General features: G+C 40.7%; 1 protein-coding gene across 1 annotated transcript; it reads left to right on the forward strand.

The window, feature by feature from the left end:
- Positions 1–205: 205 nt before the first annotated feature.
- Positions 206–1,440, forward strand: LOC108145967. The gene has a single exon (XM_017271734.2). The coding sequence runs from the start codon at positions 292–294 to the stop codon at positions 1,366–1,368; it is 1,077 nt and encodes a 358-aa protein (XP_017127223.2). The 5' UTR covers positions 206–291; the 3' UTR covers positions 1,369–1,440.
- The last annotated feature ends 23,308 nt before the right edge of the window (positions 1,441–24,748 follow it).

Raw genomic sequence — 24,748 nt, forward strand, 5'->3', positions numbered from 1 at the left:
TATAACATTAATGAGCATATACTCGACAAAGTGTATATACCCCACTGATTTAAAACCTTAGGGTACAAATTACTATGCCTCTTACGATTTCACCTCAGCTGTGCCCATTATAAATGAGGTTGTCTATATGTAGCAACTTTTGTCAGTTTGTGAAAATATCTTATGAGCTATTTATGTATCATTCATATACTAACAAAAATTTAAAAGCAGCGTCTGCATTTCATCTCAGTTCTTTTAATTCTCTATTTTGTAGTAGTTCAAGGCAGCGCGAGCTTTATCGTAATAGTTGCAATGAATTGGTTCTGTTTTACTTTTATTACCTGGCAAATATGGTTTATTCAAGCCAATCAAATAATTGTCAGTGCTAATCGGCACCACGCCGGATCATACCATTTGCCGCAATCCTTAAAAGGAGAACAAATACCGAAGGAATTTTATAAAGCAATCGAAAAGTCCGAAGGCAGTAAAAAAAATCTTCAACATAAGTTACGACATTTCCTGGAAAAACTTCAACAAAATTTGACCATGTCGTCAGTGTTAAGTGACTCGGACAATACTGCTGCGAATATTGAAGACTATATAATTAGAATGCAGGAATTGTCGACATTTTTTTATAAAGCATCATTCTCTTTCGAACAATTCGCTGTTGATACTGACAGTTTATATGAAATAACGAAAAATACAAGTCATGCTCTTTTGTTAAAGCTGCGACAAGTCCCAACAGCTCAACCAACACTCGTTAAAGTTCTGCTTACAAATTATTTTGCGGAAATGGAATTTTTTCACGTACTTTTTTCAGAAATTATAGACGAAGCTCTGGAATACACAATAGAAACCCTAAGGGCGATTAAAAACATATTTTTGTACTATGCTGATACTCAAAGTTTAATTCTGCAAAATTGGAAACTGAAGCTTAATCTGGAGTGCTGCAAACTTTATGTTGACTTTTTACAAAAACATTCAGCTCAGATTTTTAAATGTGCTGCTGGGGATCATCTTATTTTTGCATATGACGTTTATGCCGTGACACAAATTAATGTCAAATACATTTTAAAACAGTTAGAGTTTCGCATCCAAAATATTTTTAATTGTTTTAGGTCTAAAAGCTTTACTATACGATGTAAATTTCTTAAAAGCGTGGACCGAGATCTTGAAAATTTATTTAGCAAACTTGACGAATTAAATATGTTTTTCGATGCAAAAAAAAAAAAATTCAGTGTTTCGGCAACGAGGTTTCGACAAAGAACTACTTCATATGACAATACTGGAAAATTTATATCGACTCTTGATGATTGTCTCCCAATTGACTTTCCACATACTCAAATGTCAACTGAGCTTAAGGAATGCTTTTATTTTTTTAAAAACTAGAGTTGTTATATTTATCGAACTAGAGTAATTGTTACAATAAATATAAATATACATGTTTACACACATTACAAATTCATTGTTTTTATATTTGCCTTGCCTTTAATATTGCTTATGTTTCAGGATGGACCATTCTTTAAACTATTACCACTTGCGCAAGAAAGAATTGGTAACTGGCTTTTGAGTCATTAAAAAACATTAACCTATTATTGAGGGTAATAATAATTTTAAAATAATTTTCTGGGATCGTAAATAAGAATTATTAAATAAAAAGTAAGTTCAAAAAAGCTTCCAAAAATGCACCCAAAAACTCAAATAACTTTTTTTTTTTGGTGGCAAGTTGCAATAAACTTTTCTTATCTATTGAAATTAAAATATTTTTTCATATTTATACCCTTGCAGAAGGTATTATAATTTCAGTCAGAAGTTTGCAACGCTGTGAAGGAGACATTTCCGACCCTATAAAGTAAATATGTTCTCGATCAGCATCACTAGGAGAGTCGATCTAGCCATATCCGTCCGTCCGTCCGTCTTTCCGTCCGTTTCTACACAAACTAGTCTCTTAGTTTGAAAGCTATCTGCATGAAACTTTCCCAAAAGTTGTTTTTCTATTCCAGGTAATATATAAGTCGGAACGAGCCGGATTGGACATGCTATAGGCGTCCAAGCTCCCTAGCTCCCATAGGAACAATCGAAAAATAAATAAAAAAATATTAGAACCTTGCTGTTTTTGATTTTTTTTAGTTCTTCGATAGATAGTAATGGTTTAATTTTACAGAATTACGGTTTAAATTTCATCAAAATCGGACGACTATATCATAAAGCTTCCATAAGAACAATCGGAAAAATTAACTTTGCTGTTATTTAATTTTTTTTTTAGTTCTTCGACATATAGTAATAGTCAAATATTTTAGAATTACGGTTTCAATTTCATCAAAATCGGGCGACTATATCATATAGCTCCCATGGAAAAAATAAAAATATATAAAAATTTGTTTTACTTAAATGTAACTTTTCTACTTTGTAATTTTTTATACCCTTGCAGAGGGTATTATAATTTTAGTCAGAAGTTTGCTACGCAAAGAAGGAGACATGTCCGACCCTATACGAGAGTCGATCTAGCCATGTCCGTCTGCCCGTCCGTCTGTCCGTCCGTCTGTCCGTCCGTCTGTCCGTCCGTTTCTACGCAAACTGGTCTCTCAGATTTAAAGTTAAATATATAACTTTTCCGTTTCCTAATTTTTTTTTGGTTCTTCGACGTGCAGTAATAGTTAAAAATCAGACGACTATATCATATAGCTCCCATAGGAACAATCGGATAAATATTATAACTTTGCTATTTTTTAATTTTTTTTTTAATTCTTCGATAGTAATGGTTTAATATTTCAGAATTACGGTTTAAATTTCATCAAAATCGGACGACTATAGCATATAGCTCCCATAGGAACAATCGTATAGCCGCCATAGGAACTATCGAATAATTATGCTGCAAATCATTATTCAATGTTTTTAAACATACACGCAAGTAAATCATAATTTTAACGTTTTCAAGAGTATTTAGTTTTTGAAATAGCTGCAAGGGAATATGAACTTCGGCTTGCCGAAGTTTGCTTGCAAACTTCTTCCCCTTGCAGGGAAGAAAACTTGTATCCTTCCGCAGAGAATGACAGGTTGAAGTTAGAAACGAAATCATATTCGAGCAGCGCATCATATTCAATAACTTCATCGTCTATGACAACGATGCTTTGTGAAGTCGTCACTTCATCTACCGCGACAACAGCAAAAAAACGTTCAACTGGGCATGTGATCTTCATTCCCAGACCACGCAGCTTCGATTCACTTTTCTCCAAGGTAACATTAGGAATTTTGATGAAGATGAACGTTCTCAATACGGATACATCGGCTCCGGTATATACCAGGCATTCCACTTCGACGCCGTTAAGGGTGACCTTCTTCATGCGATTCGCACTGCGCACAACTTTGACACCAGCAGCTAATCCAGGGCAATTTCTAGACATATGACCCTCTTTGTTGCAAAAATGATCGGCAGATCCACAGTTAAGGCAATGACTCTTTTTGTCGTTAAATTCGTGCTGCTTTTCCTGATTTGGGGACCAACTACTGTCGTTCGACGGGAACGGCTTATTTCCCTTTTTGGCTACACACTCAAAAACCTCATACTGCTTCTGCAGCTCTCTGAAAGATTTGTAATTTTAGAGAGAGTATTTGAAGTCGCTCCTCAGACATAGGCCGTTCACAATGTAGCGTATTTCAGAACGTGCATCTATGCTGCCAAGTGCTGCAATCTTCCTCATCTGCAAAAGATACTCGAGAAAAGATTCCTGCTTACGTTTTTTTTCGAAGATCCGCGCTGCACACGTATTGGCGACTAAACTCCGTCTCCAGCAAAAGCCGCATCTGGGTGTATGTGTGTAAAGTGAGTAGAATCCAAAAGCAATTTTGCTGTATTCGTTATCTTGGCACGAGCCTGTACATACATTTGCTTTATGTTCAATCCGTAAGCTTCAGCATTCATAAGGCTCCCATTAAAAATCAACAGAAATATAAAAAAATTCGTTTTTAGATGTAATTTTCCTATTTTGTTATTTTTTTAAATTATTTTTGACTTATTAATAATTTGACAGTTCAGAATTATGCTTTTAATTTTATTGAAATCGGAAAACAATATCATATAGCTGCCATAGGAACTATCAAATAATTAAGCTGCAAACCATTATAGCTTCAATGTTTTTAAACATATACGCATGTAAATCACTATTTTAATGCTTGCAAGGAATATTTCGTTTTTGCAATAGCTGCAAGGGTATATAAGCTTCGGCTTGCCGAGGTTTGCTTCCATTCTTGTTTTTTTTAATTTACATTTTCTATTTTGTATGTTTTTTTCAATAAGTTTTAACTTATTAATAATTTGACAGTTCAGAATAAATTATTTAGTTCTATTAAAATCGGAAAGCGATATCGTATAGCTGTAATAGGAACGATCGATTAATTGAGCTGAAAATCCTCTTAGTTTCAATGTTTTTAAACATATACACATATAAATGAAAATTTAAATGTTTTCAAGAATATTTAATATTTGCAATAGCTGCAAGGGTATAAACAAATTTTATAATTCAACTTATGAGCTAAAAAAATGTTTTATTTAACTGAAGATGAAATGAACTAATGCCTTCAAAGTCATTTATTTTAAGTGTGTTTTTTGGGATCATTTTAGCAAGTAAATCATTATCTTAATGTTTTCAAGAATATTTCGTTTTTGCAATAGCTGCAAGGGTATATAAACTTCGGCTTGCAGAAGTTTGCTTTTTTTTCTTGCCATGTCCGTCTGTCCGTACAGCCATCAGGTTCTATGCAAATTTGTTCACTTTTAAAGCTATCCGCATTGGACTTTCCCAAAAGTTGTTTTCCTTTTGCAGGTTGTATATAAGTCGAAACGAGCCGAATCTCATGGCTATATCACAAAGCTAATTAAAAACAAGAAAGAAAGCAAACTTCGGCAAGCCGAAGTTCATATACCCTTGCAGCTATTGCAAGAATTAAACATTTTTGAAAACATTAAAATTATGATTTACTTTCGTATATGTTTAAAAACATTGAAGCTATGATGATTTGCAGCCCAATTATTGGATAGTTATTTTATACATTTTTATTATTTCTAAGGGAGCTATATGATATAGACGTCCGATTTTGATAAAATTTAAACCATAATTCTGAAATATTTAACCATTGCTATATGTCGAAGAACTAAACAAAAAATTAAAAAACAGAAAAGTTATAATTTTTTTTCATTTATTTTTCCGATTGTTCCTATGGGAGCTATATGATATAGTCGTCCGATTTTGATGAAATTTAAACCGTAAATCGGAAATATGTAACCATTACTAAATGTCGAAGAACTAAACAAAAAATTAAAAAACAGCAAAGTTATAATTTTTTTCATTTATTTTTCCGATTGTTCCTATGGGAGCTATATGCTATAGTCGTCCGATTTTGATGAAATTTAAACCGTAAATCGGAAATATTTAACCACTACTAAATGTCGAAGAACTAAACAAAAAATTAAAAAACAGCAAAGTTATAATTTTTTTCATTTATTTTTCCGATTGTTCCTATGGGAGCTATATGCTATAGTCGTCCGATCCGGCTCGTTCCGACTTATATACTACCTGCAATAGAAAGACAACTTTTGGGAAAGTTTCATGCAGATAGCTTTAAAACTGAGAGACTAGTTTGCATATAAACGGACGGACAGACGGACAGACGGACATGGCTAGATCGACTCGCCTAGTGATGCTGATCAAGAATATATATACTTTATAGGGTCGGAGATGTCTCCTTCACTGCGTTGCAAACTTCTGACTGAAATTATAATACCCTCTGCAAGGGTATAAAGATAATTGAAAAAATATGTTAACTTCTCTACTTATGAATTTAATAATTCAGAATGGCGCTTTTTATATTCATTTTGCGTTTTTTGGTCAACCTGGCAGCATAGATTGCCCTGAGTGTGTTTTTAAAGAAGATTTTTTTCGTGCCATGCAGAATTTCACGTTCTTATTAACCTTCCTTAATTAAAAATTGTAGGACTAATTACGCCTTCCATAAGCATACTTATCGGGCTCCTAGGTTTTATAAAGTGTTGCCAGAAAACTTGTTATTGCGATTAAATGAATAAACAAACAAGAGAGAAAGCTACATATATTCACGTTTCCCGACTACTATTAAAACTTAGTATTTCTCCAATCAAAGTTTAGGCCAACACTGGAAGCTAAGAGGGTGCAGCACACACAACCACCCGCTAACAGTTCTGTAATTCTCTTTCTCCTTATCTTTCTCTCTCTCATCTGCTAGCAGCGGCAGAACAGCAGTCGATCAGTGGCTAAGCAGCGGCAGAGAGGCGGCATATAACTCCTTAACCCATAACTTATAAAATAATAGCTTGATTTTAAAAATGTTTGTGTTTACCGATAGATACGAACGCACCCACAAAACCAACCAACAGGTTTTAACATGTCTTAGAGTGACAGTGCATACTTTCACAATTTGTGGGCGTTAGACTTGCGCTGCTTAGGAACTAATAGAATCTGTATGCCAAGTCCCAAATCTCTAGCTTTTATAGTTCATAACGACGCTCATACATACGGACAGACGCATGTGGCTAGATCGACACAGCTGTTGATCCTGAACAAGAATATTATATAATTATATCGTCAGAAACGATTTCTTCTACCCTTTTACTCTACGAGTAACGAATATATTATTGTCATATAGATGTCATAGGAATAATAAACGGACACCTACGGTATGGGCTGTATATGCAAAACTTTGAACGGGCGTAAAACATGAAAAATACGTTAAATCGGTTTGGTTTTTTTTTTTGTTTTATCTTTTAAGTAATAATAATAATAATAAGTAATTAGTTAACAACTCCACGTCACTTGACGCAGACGTGTAAATTAAATTTGTCCTGAAGACGGTTGCCGAAGAGCAACCGAAATATATTGACAAATTACCAAAATTGAAATAATTTTGTGTTTTTTTCAACATCCTGACCTCGAGCCGGCTAGCAATTAATGTAATAATATATTGTCTAATTTGGTAAATCATAAGCATTTGGTGAAAAAAAGTTAAACATGTCGAAAGTGACTGAAGCTGATAAAGGTGCCATATCGGTTTTGCGATCGGAAAATTAAATCCTCCGCATCTAAAAATATTCTACAAACAAAAAACACAATTAAAAAAAATTAGGAAACTAAAATTTTTTGCCTGTCTTTGTCGGCTCTTGTATATGCCTATAATTCGAAATTTATATTTTTAAAGAATTTTTGCAAGAATTACAAGGGTATACAAACTTCAGCTTGCCTTTTGTTACAGGGAGTGTAACGACCTGATTTGTTGTGGGATCGTTCCACCAAATTTATATTGGGATATTGCCTTTGACCAAAAGGTAACGCAAGGGTTGTGTTGGGGTCGTAAAGGTTTTATTCGTCTCCTTAAATATAGCCTCACAGCTCTTCCGCTACTGCTACCGCTGCTCCTCGTTGTTGTCCTCTGCAGCGTCGCACCTCTTCGCTGTCTTTTGCGGCGTAGCTCCTCGTCGCCGACTGCTTTCTGGAGTCTGACTCGTGACGGCTTCACCGAGACTCTGGATGTAATGCGAACCTCCGACAGTCCGGCAAGGTGTTTCGCCTAGCAGGTAGAACTAGGTTCAGCCTCTTCGTCCAGCCACCTGTATCGCAGGCTCCCTAAGATCGGTCTAGATTGTGTCGGCAAGGTGTTTCGCCTAGCAGGTATAACTGGGTTCTTTCTTCTCGCCCAGCCACCATTATCGCAGACTCCACGCAAGGACTTCCTGAGCTCGAATTAACCACGACCTAGCACCCCTTAGATCTCAGCGTTGTAGTCTCAGCCTTGTAGACTGTCGTCGTTCGGCATCTCGACTTTGGGGTCTTGTACGGCACTCGGCACTTGATTTACTTGCTACTGGTCTCGCGTACACGCACTCGCTTTGATTCTCGCACTATTCTCGTGATCGGGTCCAAGGTCCACTGCGGCACCGTTAGTTCACGGTGCGTCCTCTTTGTGTAGGTCCGAGGTCCGCCAATTCACCGTTCGGCCTTGTTACCCTTGCTGTGTGGGGGTCCAATGCCCAGCGCGGTACCGTTAGTTCACGGTGTCTCCACTTTGCCTGGGTCCAAGGTCCGTTGTTCACAGTTTGACCTTGTTGCCCTTGACTCCTCCGGGATTTTCGGTTCCTTCGCTGTTACTATGCAGCTCTCCTGCATCAGGATTTGTAGGGAGTTTCAAGACTCCTCACAGGAGATGGACTTAATTGTTTTATTTCTTGTCATTTTTATAAAAAAGCCAAAAAAATTACCTAAATATTGTTTTTTTGTTTTGCAATATCTTTAATTTGAGACATAATGTGTCTTTCTAGGACGAATGTTACACATTTTCTTACAACAAAAGAGTAGGCCCCAAATGAAGAAAAAACGCATTAAAACTATTGTTTTATAGTTTTTGGAACTTTAGTTTAACAATTTATTCAAACTTTCTCGAGTTACAGCATCTATAGTAAGAAAGCTATCCTTATAAGATGTATGGGAAAGTTGAAGAATGATCCATTTCTAATAACAATAAAAGGAATTGATGACCGAATAGAGTTATTCATTCCTCTGCTGCCGCTCTACCTCTGCGCTGCCGATGATTGCTGAGGCAGAGAGACAAAAGGAAAGAACTGTTACCGGAGGTTGAGGGGCGGCTACACGCTCTTAGCTTGAAGTGTTGGCCATGCAGTTTGACATATGGCGCCACCTGAACTTCGATTGCTTTGTTGGGGAATTATTAGTTTGAAGTTTGTTGGCTGAGTAACGGGTACCTTAGCTAGACTTAAGCGTTCTTTCTTGTTTAAATTTCGAAAAGTACATCTCCCTCTAGCTAAGGAACTTTAGTCGCAATCTTGCTTTGTTCTCGCATTGAGTAAATTTTCAAGGAGAGAGAAATCGAAAACCATTTTCAGTGGTGCAAATTTAAATTTCTTGTAAATATCAAATGTAAATGTGATTGTCGAAGAGAATTTCAATTATTATTTTTTTATGTAGACACCAAAACACAATAACTAAAGTTAAACATGTCTCAGAGATGGGAATATATTATGAGAATAGATTTCATAATGAAGCGAGTAATTTCTTAATCCTCATGGGACACCACTCTTTATTCTTCTCCATCAATGGGATCTATATATCCATTACTCTCTCTCACGCAAATTCCGCGCCAAGTTCTGTTGATGCCGAATGATTAACAAATAAGGTCAATATATCCATTGTGTGAAAGGCGTAAGACCGGAAAATTGTTTTTTGATTGTTTAAGTTGAAACCTTGTGAAAAACCCGAAATAAATGAACAATATTTAATTTGTACTACCCTACAAATTTCTGGAGGCTAGCCCGCAGAAAAAAAAAACAAACTTCTGCAAGCCGAAGTTTATATACCCTTGCAGCTACAGCAAAAACCAAATATTCTTGAAAACATTAAGATAATGATTTACTTGCTAAAATGTTCCCAAAAAACACACTTAAAATAAATGACTTTGAAGGCATTAGTTCATTTCATCTTAATAAGTGGAATTATAAAATTTTTTTATACCCTTGCAGCTATTGCAAATATTAAATATTCTTGAAAACATTTAAAGTTTCATTTATATGTGTATATGTTTAAAAACATTGCAACTATGAGGATTTTCAGCTCAATTAATCGATCGTTCCTATTACAGCTATACGATATCGCTTTCCGATTTTAATAGAATTAAATAATTTATTCTGAACTGTCAAATCATTAATAAGTCAAAACTTATTGAAAAAAACATACAAAATAGAAAATGTAAATTAAAAAAAACAAGAATGGAAGCAAACCTCGGCAAGCCGAAGCTTATATACCCTTGCAGCTATTGCAAAAACGAAATATTCCTTGCAAGCATTAAAATAGTGATTTACATGCGTATATGTATGTTTAAAAACATTGAAGCTATAATGGTTTGCAGCTTAATTATTTGATAGTTCCTATGGCAGCTATATGATATCTTTTTCCGATTTAAATAAAATTAAAAGCGAAGTTCTGAACTGTCAAATTATTAATAAGACAAAAGAATTTTAAAAAAATTACAAAGTAGAAAAGATACGCAAAAGTCTGCAACGGATGAGGGATGCAATGCGATGCATTGAACATTATGTTAGCGTCAGTGTTTCATCAAACATGTAAGCTCAAGATTAATTTTACGGGTTATTTAAGACAGGGTGTCTTCGTTTTCGGTCTCTGACCAAGAGGACGTCAATCCCTGGCAGTCTGCATTCGAGGACGATGCTGTTACGGTGAGCTGGGATAGCTTGCAGAAATTTACTTATGCCAAACAGCTTCTGATTGGAGCAGCCAAGCTTTACATCTGAAGTATTATAGGAGTTTGGGGTTGGATCGAGCTAAAAGAAGCATCGAACCAGGTTTTTGGGAAAAAGTTATGTTCGACTAAAATACATAAAATTTTGAGACGGAGGTAGAAGCAGCCAAAAGAGAAATGCAATGAGTTTCTCTATAGTTTGATGGAGAGTAGCAGCTAGATTAAGCTCGATGAGGAAAGTTTAGTTTCATTTTTTATAGACAGCAAAGTAAATACTGCAGGACTGTGCCGCGCAAATCCGTTAGGGAACTTGTTGAATATAAAGATTAATATGATGATTCTGATTTGTATTGCCGGCGCGAGTGGACGCGTCCTAATTTTTTATTCCTATTACTGATAATAAAGAAGTAATATTTCTAACAGGTTATGGGCCCAGTGTGCATGCAATGCGTGGGAGAAATATAAATAGTTTACTGCGTGGAAAGTTCTGGACTTAAGGCCAAGTCGGTGGCTTCGCGGCTAAAAACATTAAAAAGTGTATCCGAGTATATATTCTATAGAACGAGTAGACGATGAGAGTTACTACGCGAAGGCTGTGCAAATAAAAAGCGATTTCATATACGAAGATTTGTGGGAAGTGGTTTGCCGTCCTGTAATAAAATGAGAAATTGACAGTGAAGAGGTGAAGGCTGCATTTGACACCAAAGATAAAAAAGCTCTGGCGAGCATAATGTTGCAAATAAATCCGTCTTAAATGAACCATGTGAAACATTATGTGAGTGCAGCAGAAGAACATAGGCCAACAGGCCAGCGAGACATGTGTTTCTACTTAGGCAACAGCTTCGGATGAAAATGGAGAAAGAAGACAATATCGGATCACATCTTAACAGTTTTGACGATACTCTCAAAAAGTTGAGCGAGATCTAGTGTTACCCGAAGAAGGTAGTGTTATTCCTTTATTGTCTGGCCTAAGTAACGCCTTTGAGAACATTGTTGTTGCTGTCGAGACGCGCGACAGAATGACGTCGTTGCATGTCCTAAAAATCAAATTGCTATAAGGCGAGAATGAAACTAGAATGTTCACATTGCGAAGTGAATAAATTAGCGTGAAAACGGAATGGAAAACCAAAGGGAAAAGCAAGAGAACGTGCTTGAAGTGCGGTCGTCAAGGCTGTAAATTGTCCGACAAAGGATAACATGAAAAGAAAGAGGAGAATGCGAGCAATTGTTCTGTTTTTTTTTTTTTAAGGAGCAAGTAAATTCGGAACACACCGAGAGAACATTTGGTGCTTGAACAGTGGGGCGACGACGCATTTGCGTTGCGAACGCGCAAGTTTTGTAAACATAAAGGAACACACAGGAAAAATTACGTTGTTCGGAAGGAATAGTATCATGGCGGGAAGTTCTGGAAATGTGCGCATATGCTGGAAGAAAAGTACGATCGATCTCGTAGGCGTAATCTATGTTAAAGACATGCAGTGTAATTTTTTGTCCGATCCGAAAGCTGTTGAAAATGGATTTCGCCCAGAGTTTGCCGGAAACAGTGCGCAGACTATAAAAAAAAAATTATTTTATTTTGAGTGCCAATAGTAAATATGACTTGTTCTTATTTGAAAGCAAGAAGATCCTATGTTATGCGGCACTTAAATTTTAGAAGCTTAAACAAAATTATTAAAGACAACGTCGTTTGTGGATTAAAGGTGAATCAGTGCAACACGCGAGATCTTGTGTGTCAGACGTGTGCTAAACGTAAAATAATAGTGAAGCCTTTTCCCAAGGTTGAGGAAAATAGCGCGAACAAGAAAAAGTCAAACGGAGGATCTCGGTATTTCGTTACATTTATAGATGATAATTCACAATATATGCATGTTTGTTTCCTGAAGACCCGAGAGGAAGTTTTCAACAAGTTAAAAGATATCTCTTCGCAGCGACAACGGACGGAAATATTAAGGTGGAGAATTTTCGTCATTTTTGGTAAGTAATGGAACACGGCGAGAACTAGTTGGGTATTTGGATACGGTTGCGGCGTACGGTTTGTGTAAGCCATCTGCTGCAAAACGTTATGTTGTTGGAGTACTTTTAGACGCAAGAATATGCTGATGTTAGTTTCGTTTAACAAAATGAAGGGATAAGAAGAATTCCATGATGCAGAGGTACTGCCGGAAGCAGAGTTGAATTGCTGGCAGAAGCAGAGGTGCTGCCGGAAGATAAGCGAGGTCCAGGGTGACCCAAAATTGTGCGATCTGGCCGGTGTGAGAGACCAAGAAAAATGTACCAGACTATCAATGTCATAACGCAATATGATGTTAATGTTCCAACAAGCGTAAAGGATGCACTTACATCCAAATACACAGAAGACTGGATGGATTTCATAAAACAAGAGATTGCTAGACTGAAAGACAGAAAAACCTGAACGCTTGTTGATCTACCTGAATGCGAGAAGGCTATTAGATGCAAGTTGGACGCGTAGATCCGCGCTGAAGCGAGATAAAAATGGCAACGTGGAGCGTTTGAAGTCACGGCCTGTACCAAAGGGCTGGGACAGAAATATGCCATCAATTACTTTGAAACGTTTTCGCCAGTGGCAAGATATTCATCAATAAGATAGATTTTTGCTAGCGGTCGAACGTGGTTCTTATCTCAACAGTCAACTCCACGACGTGGTGTATATAAGGCTACCTGAGGGATTTCTTGACGAAATGCAGCTAGGGTCCTTAAGGTGTTTAAGCTGCACGAATCGCTCTACGGCTAAAAACAAAGTGGTCGAGATTGGAATGGCAAACTGAACGACGTCATACTGGAGCTAGAGTTCTCAGCATGCCCAAGCGATCTACAAACATGGTTTCCTGACCTCATAGTAGTGAGCGACACGAAAGCTGACTTGGACGAGATCAAGTAAATAATATCAAAAAGGTCCGATGTTGTTGATGATATAACCCTTTAACATTTCTTAGGAATGGAAATTGATCGCGATGGCGAAGCTGGCATCGTTCGGTGGGCCGTAAGCGGTACATAGAGGACTTTTAGGATGACTAAGGAATGCAAAACTGTAAGTCATCCAATCTACCCCTTGAAGCTGGCTATCAACTCCAATCCAACGAGAAGGAGTGCTTGCGAGCATATCAGGTTGAATATCAGTCCCTGATAGGGCCGTCCATGTATTTGGCTATAACTACAAGACCAGATATACTTCACTTTGTGACGAAGCTGGCTCAACAGAACTCAGACCACATTAAGAGCACATGGTGTGCTGAGAAGAAATGTGTTAATTTGTATGTGCAATGTATATGTTTATGTAATTAAAGAAGAATTGAAATCAGTTGTATGTGCACGTACAATGGATATAGGGTACATTTGTAAAGTCATTCTAAGATAGTTGTAAAAATTAATATAAAACCAAACAAGAAAGGAAGCAAACTTCGGCAAGCCGGCAGGTAGTATAAGTCGGAACGAGGCGGATCGGACAACTATAGCATATAGCTCCCATAGGAACTATCGGAAAAATAAATTTTAAAAAATTGTAACTTTGCTGTTTTTTAGTTTTTTTTTAGTTCTTCGACATTTAGTAACGGATAAATTTTTCGGAATTACGGTTTAAACTTTATCAAAATCGGAACACTATATCATATAGCTCCCATTATTATTATTATTATTAGTATCGGGGTGTTTAGTGTACCGCGACCTATAAGACCTATTGTACCCCCATTCAGAGCCTACAGCTCAGATATCAACCCACTTCCTCGAATAAAGTCGAGGAGTTTTAATGGGTTGATTCTTCCTAAGAGCTCAGGTGTAAGAGTTCTGATTTCTAAGATTTTACATCTTATACTTGCTAATGCCGGACAGTCTGCGATGATGTGTCTAGAGGTTTCGTCCTCTATGTCGCAGAATCTGCAAGTTCTGGTTATTCCCATCTTACCTAGGTGACTTTTCGGTCTACAGTGCCCGGTTAGTAATCCGGTAACGCTCCTAAGTGAATTTTTCCCTAGTTGAATAAGTTCCTTGAACCTCTTCTTGTTGTAGTTATTTATTTGAGTTTTGGCTTGCCTTAGGCCTGGGGTATTCCTCCAGTGTTCTTGCCTCATGCCGCCTTCCTCTTTCCTAAAGTATTCCTTTATAGTGTGCCTCCCTATGCCACATTAGGGCTCTGGTCCTATCAGGGGCTGTTCGGCTCCTAGTTTTGCCATTTTATCGGCAAGTTCATTCCGGATATGTCCCGGAATCCATCTAAGGGACCAGCCTTTTTCGGCTGCCCAATATATTTAGCTTACTCTTCACCTCTAGGACTAGCTTCGAGGTGACTTTGTTACTATGTAAAGCAGTAATTGCTGCTCGGCTGTCCGAAAGGATCGATATGTCCTTTTCCTTGTATCCACGCTGTATGTTGAGCTCTGCACAACGGTCAATGGCACATACCTCAGCCTGAAATATGCTGGTATATTGGCCAAGGGATTCATGGTATTTTATGCGAGGCCCTACCACTCCAAGGCCCGTGCCTTGTTGTGTCAGGGATCCATCTGTGTACCATGCTATGGTGTGTTTAGCCATAGGGTGCACTTCAGACAGTGTGGTCCACTCTTTCTTATTGCCTAGCTGTGCTGTGAAGTTCTGCTCGAAGATTAATTCGACTGTCATTTCATCCCTAGGGTGGAGTATTAGGGACACCTCACCTAACAGATTAGTCGCATCCCTGTTATTTAGAATGCAACCACTACCTGTGCCCTTAGTGTTTATTCTCAGGAGTGTAGCTTTGCGTTGAATTTCAATTACACAGTGGAGTGGTGTTAGCTCCATCAGAATTTCTAAGGCAGTTGTAGGACAGGTCCTCATTGCCCCTGTCATGCATACGCAGGCAATTTTTTGCAACTTTCCTAGCTGGTTTTGCATGCTGGTGAGCTTAGCTCGTTTACCCCATGCAAGTGAGGATTGGTCTCACAATCATTAAGTTCCCCAGGATTTCCCAGCAATTTTCCGACAGGTATAGAGTGCTCTGTAACACTTTTCCAATGTCTTTTGGGCATGCGAAGCGAAGTTCAGCTTACTATCCAGGGTGATTCCTAGATATTTAACCTCTCGGCTAGTTTCTATAGGAGTTCCTAGCAGTGAGATTTGTCTCATTCTCTGTAGTTTTTACTTCCTTGTGAAGAGAACGATGACTGTCTTACCAGGATTTAAGTTGAGTCCAACCTCCCTGCACCAGTCTAGCGTTGTCTTTAGTCCGAGTTGGACGATGTCGCAGAATATCGCTTCAAATTTGCCCCTGGCGATTATTACGATGTCATCGGCATATCCCTGACATTGGATTCCTTTTTCAGCAAGTTTGCTGAGAAGCTCATCTACTAGCAGACTCCATAGCAAAGGGGAGAGTACTCCTCCTTACGAGCAGCCTCTGCTGGTTGTAATTGTCATGCTGTCCGAGCCCAGTGTACATGTTGCTTGCCTGGATTCAAGTAGGTTGCCAATCCATTTGCTCGTAGTAACATCTATGTTCTTTCTAGACTCGAACCGCATCATGTGATGTGTTGTCGAAGGCTCCCTCTATTTCTAGATAGGCACAGATAACTATTTCTTTGCTGTCAATTGCCCCTTCTAGGGTGCGACATAGTTGATAAAGTGCAGTGTCTGTTAAACGGCCTGCTCTATATGCATGCTGTGTGTTTTGCAGCGGACAGTCTCTGAGAGCTGTTCTTCTGATGTTGTAGTCTACCAGTTTTTCCAGCGTTTTAAGACAAAACGAAGTTAAGCTGATAGGTCTGAAGGACTTTGGACTGGTGATATCTTTCTTCCCGATCTTGGGGATGAAGACCACCCTAGCGCTGCACCATGCACTTGGGATGCATCCAAGGGCTAGGCTGCTCACCATTAGTCTTCTTAGGCGGGTTATGAGTAGTTCCTGCCCCTACTGTAAGAAAGATGGAGAGATCATGTCTAATCCCGGTGATTTAAATGGTTGCAAGGTTCCAATAGCCCATTTGAGTTTCTCGGGCGCAACTATAGACTTGGCTGCTGCCCAGTCACTAGCTACTGTCCTAGGGGTTCTATGTTGATCACGCATTATGTTTCTCGTAGTGGGAGTACTTCCCGGGAAATGCGTGTCAAATAGAAATTCTAATTTCTCCCGATCCGTGGCGGTGAAGGTGTTATTCCGTTTCCTCAGGGCTAAATTACTATCCGTTGCACTTTTAGCCATTGCTTTGTGCAGTCTCGCGCCCTCGTTGACGTTACTTATTGCCTCACAGAAGTTCCTTTAGTTTTTCCGTTTGGCTTTCCTGATCTCTTTGTTGTAGAGCGTCAGGCTTTACCTGTATAGTTCCCAGTTCCTATCAGTTTTTGGTTTGTTGCAAAACTTCCGAGTGGTTACTCGTAGTCGTTCAAGACTAGCATTCCACCATGGTGCGTCTGTTTCCCGCTTCTGTCTGTCTAGAGGACAACTGTCTTCAAAGGCATTCACTATTTCGTGACCTAGGTTGTCTACCGCTCTATCTAATTCCAAGGGATGTCTAGGGTATCCTGACGGTTCTTTGGAAAGATTGAGCTCAAGAGTTGACCTGAATTTGTCCCAGTTTGTTTTTCTGGGGTTTCTTTTAGGGTTACATCTTTTTGTATTGAAGGCTACCTCAAACAAAATTGTCCTGTGGTCGGACATGGATTCATCTGGTGACACATGCCAGTTCCTAATGTGGGGTTTAAATGAATTGGTGGCCAGAGTTATGTTTAGCACCTCTTCTCGTACCCTAGTAACAAATGTCGGCCTGGCGCCTACATTACAGATCTCTAGGTTATTGCTTAAAATAAATTCTAGTAATTGCTCAACTCTGTTGTTGACATCCGTGCTGCCCCAGATCACATGATGAGTGTTGGCATCACATCCTATGATGAGGGGATCTTGTTCGTCCGGCAGTGGTCCACGAGCCCGGGTATGTTTACTTGGGCTAGCCGAGTGCTGCTTGTTGCAGTCATCACTCTGAGGTTTGGTGCTCCGTGATGTCTGGTGAAGAGAGAGAGAGCAAGTCTCTCCATCACCGTCTATCACGGTAACCTCAGCTTCCTCGCAACTGTCATCCAGGAGGAGCTCCTGGGCCAGCTCCTGGGATGACATAGGGTGTCCATCCCCTTGGTCGTCCCCAATGTCCATGCTAGTGATGGATTGTCCGTCCTGCTCCCCACTCTGCGACGTCGGCTTCACATTCAGTGGTTCGAGGGTATCCACGACAGCCTCGCAGATGTCGTCACTGGGCGTCTCTTCCGGAGCTTTCTTAGAATTTTTCAGACGGCTCACGGTGACGTGGCCAAACCGGAAGTTGAGCTTGTGGTCACGCTCCACTATCTCATCCCTTCCGGTCTGGTCCATCCCTACGACCAGGAGTGCACCAGCTCCGTCGATCTTCCTGGATATGACTTTCCAGGCGTCCGTCTCGACACGGTTTTGGAAACCAATGAAGGCTAGTATTTCCTCATTGGCCCGGTCTGAGCTCCTCGAGCAGAACAACGTGTCGTTGTAAGCTGCCGGGATGTCTGCTCCAGTGCGGGTTTCTAGGGGTTGTGACGACCCACCGTCACAAATATATAAAATTCAACTTTCACATTAAAACTTAAAAAGAACATTCCAAATACTGGCCTTTTATTATTCAAACGCGCGCTCAAAGCCAACAGCACCCGGTCACGCTTATTCGACGAAGTTATCGATTGCCGATAATCATAGCCCAAAAAACCCGATTACCCAAAGCGGGATTATAATCACGTCCGACCTGGTCACACTAAGCAGCGCCTTTAAAAGCGGAGACACAGCCCCAGACCAGTCACTTGCGTTCCGACGATTCTCGAGGAAACAACAACTAGGGGGAATACCCAGGTAAGTGTTCTCGTAGTTAGTCTTGGTATTGGTGGTGGATCCGTAAGAGTTCGATTTGAAGTCGGCTCTACGACCTAGTGAGGATCACCGATGCCCGGTGTGGTCTTGGAATACACACACAGGCCCGGTCGTGATCGCTGAGCCCGGCACGGCTTGCGTTATTCCGGCCCATCTCAGTGAGTTCCTTCCAGAAGGCACGTTTCCGGCTTCCGACCCGGAAACGATACGGAATAAAACGGCAGGTCGAAACTAACGATGCCCTCATTCCCACATCCTACTAGAAAATCCAAGTAGGACGATCCTCTAAAACGACCCAGAACACTACGAACCCGACGTACTCGAACGACGAGACACGACGACATCAAGCAGTGCACAATCGGCCCTTCCGAAGCGTCGACACCAAGCAGTGCACCCCGCTATATCGCATCGTCGACAACAAGCAGTGCTTTCAGCCATCACATATTGGCAGCTCCAAGCAGTTTCTCGAATCATTCCGCAGTGCCAGCATTAAGCAGTGCTACATACGGCCCTTCCGTAGCGCCGATCCCAAACACAAAGCAGTGCAATACTCAACGAGCTGCGATACACTCGGCCCTTCCGCAGCGTCGATATCAACAAGCAGTACCACATTCGGACCTTCAGCAGCGCCGACGCCACTTATCAAGCAGTATCACGCTCAATATAATTATAGTTAGAAAACGTAGTCTTAATCAATCGAACTATTAAAATATAACCATACTCTGTAGCGTTCGAGGGTTGTCCTCCGGCGGTTGCCGACTGCTGGTTTTGGCGGGGCTGGGAAGGTATCTTCCTCGCCTGCAACTTTGACTATTCTGCCGCTGCTGCTGCTGATGTGCTAGGCCCCTCTAGCCAACGGACCCGTGAGGACTAGCCCCTGTGCCGTGCCTAGACCTCTCGGGGGTATCTGTTGGTGGTGTGCGGCTGGTGTTTAGCCGTTTGCCAGCCGGTGTTGCCCCCAGTGCCGGCTGCTCCCTCGGTTCCTTTGCCTTCTTCAAGGCCTCCTCCGGTGTCATGCCCTGCATGAGATACCTAAGGTACCACTTTACCTTCGACCCTGGCAGACCACGCCAGTTGGGGTCGTCTAGTCCTCCGGGCTGTCCTAGGGCGAAGAGCTTCCTGCTTCTTCATCTGTCTGATAGATTTTGGCCTATCAGACGCAAGAGGTGGGCGTGCTGGCAGGGTAGCTCCTGCTGGCACACCACGCTCTCTGGCTGGGAATGCCTGCGGCGCAGGTCTTCTCGCCTGAGATGCTGGTGGAGTCCTAGGCGGGTGCGCTGCCGCCTGGGGTCTGTCGCCGTCGAGGGATCGGTCCTCAAAGTGTCTGGCGACACCGGTTGCAGGGATATCCTGCGGGATTTTTAAATTTTTCGTCTTCTTCATCATGGGGTCCCACGAGTTGCGGAGAAGTATATAATCCGCCCGGGCAGAGATCCGTCGTACCCGGGTAAAGCGTAGTTAGGACAGACGGTCGTCAGTTGCCTGAACCCTCCGTTTGCGACTGGACTATTTGTTAACTCGGGCCCCCAGCCAGGCTGACTATCGGCACGGGTCGAATGACACATTAGTCCGGCACCGAGGTGAGATGTGGGGGGATAGGATGGAGGTAGATAATTGTAAGGGAGGGGGTGTGTAAGGTTACGGTGTTAAGACGGCCAAGCAAGCGTCTTGTAGATATACCTCCATCGGTATACCCGCTGTTTGTCCGTGGTTGCTTATTTGCTTGCGCTTATTCACAACTAAACTTCCCAGAAGGCCGTTCGCTGCGACCCGCCTGGTGGCCTCAGCTAAGCCTCCCTTCGAACCATCCCACTAGTTCTTGAGGACCAAGACATAGCTCCCATAGAAACAATAAATATATATAATTTTTTTTTTTTAATGTAACTTTTCTATTTTGTAATTTTTTTTGACTTATTAAAATTTTGACAGTTCAGAACTGCGCCTTTAATCTTATTTAAATCGGAAAACGATATGATATAGCTGCCATAGGAACTACCAAATAATTAAGCTGCAAATCATTATAGATTCAATGTTTTTAAATCTATACGAAAGTAAATCACTTATTTAATGTTTTCAAGAATATTTCGTTTTTGCAATAGCTGCAAGGGTAAATGAACTTGCCGAAGTTAAAAATATAAGGTTAATTGTTATCAAGTATTAATTCAACGTAAAGAAAATAGGAACATTTTTAATGTTCTTACATACTGTTGGTGGTTCGTTATGATTCAAATTTGTTGCCATGGCTCAAGTCCAACTTATTAGCCCACTATCGATATTTCTTAAGCAACGAATCACGAGATCGCGTCGCTCATCATCGGAAATGCAGTATATGTGAGATTGGCGGTACGACAACACAATTTAATAATTTTTTTCGTATTTTGTCATCTGTATAATAATTGCTTATTGTCTTTCGCCAACTTGGTGTTTTTGTTGTCTATTGCCACATGGTGTGGCAAAATCTTTATTAAATGTGTAATAGCTGGTTGTCAAAGTGGATTATGATGGACATGATGAAAAGCATAAAAGATGGTCAATTAGAATTAACTGCACGATTTAATAGCCTAAGTGGTGATCAAGCAAACCAAGTCATACATGGCGCACACATTCTTGACGCTACAAAAGGCGCAGCTGATCTTGGCGCTCATGGAGTCGCAGGCAATCCCGGCTCGCACGGAGGCGCACACATTCTTGGCGCTAACGGAGACGCAGCTGATCTTGGCGCTACTGAAGGAGCATACGTTCTTGGCGCTCATGTATTATAACTTTTACTTCTTTAGTTATTTAGGCCACTAGGTAAATAAACAAAAATTCTGGAAAATTAAACACTTGTTTATTTACTCTCTTTGACAGCTTTTTAGGTTATATTCGGCCAGTATGACCGCAGGCTGGAAAAGTTAAATATACCACATATGGTATATCTTTTTGAATTTGAAATATTTATCTTCAACACTTTCCCTTGTGAGAATTCAAAAATAGCAACAATAACAATAACAAATAACAAATAAAATTGAACTGGAAAATTTTATGACTCTATATAAAGCAAAAATAAATGGTGCTTTTCTCCTTCAGAAGAGTCCAATCATGAATCCGGAGACAAGTATTGATGATCGGTTTCGTCATCATATCTGCTAGTTGTTCCGCAGTCGGGATTTGTTTGATCCCAAATTCTCCCTCAGCAATTCTGTCCCTGATGAAGAAGTGCTTGTTCGGGCCAGTCTCATGGCAGCAGCATTATCGACCTGGAGAATCGGGGCTCGGTCCAATCTGTCGATTTCCTGAAACAATCTTTTAAGCCAAATTATTTCTTTTGCAGCTTCATTGGCTGCTACGATTTCAGCCTCTGTAGTAGAAATGGTCACCATAGCCTGCCTTTGACTTCTCCATGAAATGGCTCCTGAGGCAAACATGGTGATGATCCCTGATGTAGACCTCCCAGTCTTCGTGCAGCCACCAAAGTCAGCATCGCTGTAGCATTCGAGGATTCCCTTCTTCTGTATCCGATAGACTATCCCAACGTTGATTGTTCCGGAAATGTAATGGAAAACCCTCTTCACTTGTGCACTGTTGTTTTTTTGCACGATTTTCAAGCGTTCTTGAAAGAAATCCGATGCTGAAAGCCAAATCTGGCCTAGTTCCAAGCATGAGGTACATGAGAGCTCCGATAGCTTGGCGATAAGGGAACGCAGTCGTCTCTGATTCTTTCCCTGCTGTCGTAATTTCCAAATTCTTGAGAAGTGGGGTTGAAACAGCTTTGCAATCCGAGAATCTGAATCGCTCCAAAATCCTTGTGGCATATCCTTGTTGACTAATTTTTAGTCCGTTTTCTTGTTTCTTGATTTCGAGTCCCAAGAAGCACTCAGCCTTGCTTGAGACAATTTTGAACTGTGATTTTTACTCGTCCAAAAATTCTTCCAAATCTTGCGTATTTGTTGCTGCGGCGACTCCGTCATCTACGTAAACAACGATTAGAATCTTTTTGCCATTCCTTTCCCTGATGAAGAGACATGGATCTGCCTCGCTGACTTTGAAATTGTGTTTCCGCAGGAAACCTCTGAAGCGTTCTTGCCAACATATCGGCCCTTGCTTAAGTCCATAGAGACTCTTCTTCAATCTGCACACAAGCCCCTGTCCTTGCTCGTATTCCTAAGGTTGTTGCATGTAAATCTCCTAGTTGTCCAATTCACCATATAGAAAAGCATAAAAACATATCATTTTTGAATGCAACGCTCAACACTGAGCGGATTGTTTCCATTCTTGCGACAGAGCTAAAAGTTTGGTAGTAATCAATCCCTCGTCTCTGGGCGATCCCTATGATGACCAAGCGAGCTTTGTATTTGTCGATACTTCCGTCGGGGTGGGTTTTGACTCGATAGACCCACTTGCACGGAAGTGCTTTCGATCCTTTGGGGAGTCTTGTCAAGCTCCTATTTTCATTCTGATGTAAGGAATCAATTTCCCTGTCCATTGCCTTTTTCCACTCGACGTTGCTGTTGATGGCTTCATGGAAGGAATCTGGACTCTCCAGCACAAAATTCTCGGCTGCTGCTACGTAGTCATCCAGATGCTCCGGTCTCTTCGACTTCGAACGATCCCTCAACCGCATTGGTTTCATTTTTCTCTTATTGTTTTCTTCGACAAAGCTTGTTTCTACTCCGGTTTCGTAATTGTCTTCGCTTCCCTTTTCGGCTGTGTCTTCTTTCAAGTCTTGCTCCTGAAGTGTGTCTGCGTCCTCGCTCTTGTGCAAATCCGCGTCTTCTTCTTCCTTGTCTTCGTCCTCGCTCTGGTGCAAGCTCACGTCTTCTTCTTCCTTGTCTTCTACTACGTCCTTGGATTCAAAATCTTGAAAAAGTAGGTTGACGCCTGGTTCGCAATTGCTGAATTTCTCTTGAAATTTTACGTCCCTCGACACGACTACTTTGACCTTCTCTGGTAAGTAAATACGATATCTCTCATTTCCGTCGTAACCCACCAGGTACTCCTTTTCAGGTTTTTTGTCCATCTTCTTCCCCTTTTGGCATGGAATGTGTACATAGCATGTCGATCCTACGATTCGAAGATGTTTGATTCTTGGTTTCTTTCCCAGCCAAAGTTGGTAAGGACTCAGACCCTTCAATGAAGATTTGCCCGTCCCATTGATAACGTAGACTGCTGTGCTGACCAACTCGGCCCAAATTGCTTCTGGAAATTTTATTTCTGGATTAGAATACTTGAAAGTTCTCGCCATTTCGACTATCGTTCGATTCGCTCTCTCGACACCACCGTTTTGTTCTGGAGTATAGGGAGCGGTTAGTCGAAAAGTTATACCAGCTTCCTGAAGAGTTTCTCTCACTCCTGAACGGTCGAATTCTCCTCCATTTTCGCTCGGGAATTCTCGAATTGTGTGCCCTTGTTGCTTGGCGTGAAAAACCATGTTTCGCAGCACGTCCTTGACATCTGATTTCTGCTTGACGATGTACCCGTATCGAAACCTGGTGAAATGGTCCTTAAAAACTACTAGATACCTCTTCTTCTGGAAAGAATCCTCAAATGGGCCGCAAACATCGCCTGACATCCGTTCCCCTGGGTTCATCGTTGGTTTCTTCGTTCCAAATCGCAATCGATGCGCCTTTCCAAGGATGCAAGGCTCGCAAAAGCTAATCTCAAGCTTGACTTGAATGCCCATTTCTCTCTCTTTCTTTTGAGCATGTCCTTGATGTGGTTCTTGTCCTGATGTCCCCACCTCTCGTGATTGAGTTGGATAATTGAAGTTCCTGAAGGTGCGACGTTGACATCGACGTTTCGTTCTGGAAGTATGGGCTCGATCGCTGCTCTGTAGAGTGTTCCTCCAAATTCTCTGGCTCCAACGAGGTCAATCTTGTCGTTTATTTTGAGGGTGCACTTGGTTGCTGACGACTCAAAAGGACTACTTGGATTATTGTCTTGGGCAGCCAAAACTGAAAACAGGTTCTTCGTTATATTGGGAACAAGCCATACATTTTTCAAAGAAAGAAGAAGAATTTTTCCATTGACAATTGTTTTGACTTTGATTGTGCCCTGGCCCAAAGCTGACAATGTTTCATTTCCAGCTGCTCTGATCCAACTCGGATTCTCAAACTTCTCAAAATGCTCGAAATACTTCGCAGTCTTGACAACGTGTTTTGTTGCACCGTTGCCTATCCACCAGTCGACCTCTGAGTTTGCTTCTGCTGCAAACACGCTATTGTGGACTGAGACGAGAGTTAACGTTGGTTCTGCACAATTTCCTTGTTCAGCAATCTGGTAGCTCGGCTTCGGACGTCCATCCTTCTTCCATTTTATGCAGTTCCTGATCCAGTGTCCCCTTTTCTTGCAATATCGGCAGGTATCGAATCTCCGACCATATGCTCTTGAATCCTGACGATGCATCTTTTGTGCTGTGGTAGAAAAAGTCTCCTGGCTTTCCTTTTCGTCATTTTCTTTTGTTCTAAACATGACAATTTGATTGGTTAATTCGTCGATAGCCTTTTCTTCTTCTTTTGTTAAGAGCATCCAACTTTGACGGAACGCTTCAAAGGTTTTCGGCAAAATATGTAGCATTTTACAAACAAGTATTAAATGTGGCAGTTTCATTTTAGCCTTCAAAGC

The sequence above is a fragment of the Drosophila elegans genome, unplaced genomic scaffold (assembly GCF_018152505.1).
Source record: "Drosophila elegans isolate 14027-0461.03 unplaced genomic scaffold, ASM1815250v1 contig_229, whole genome shotgun sequence".
In the NCBI taxonomy this organism is placed as follows: domain Eukaryota; kingdom Metazoa; phylum Arthropoda; class Insecta; order Diptera; family Drosophilidae; genus Drosophila; species Drosophila elegans.

Coding starts and splice junctions, on each gene's coding strand:
- LOC108145967 (XM_017271734.2), top strand. CDS start 292: ATGAATTGGTTCTGTTTTACTTTTATTACCTGGCAAATATGGTTTATT.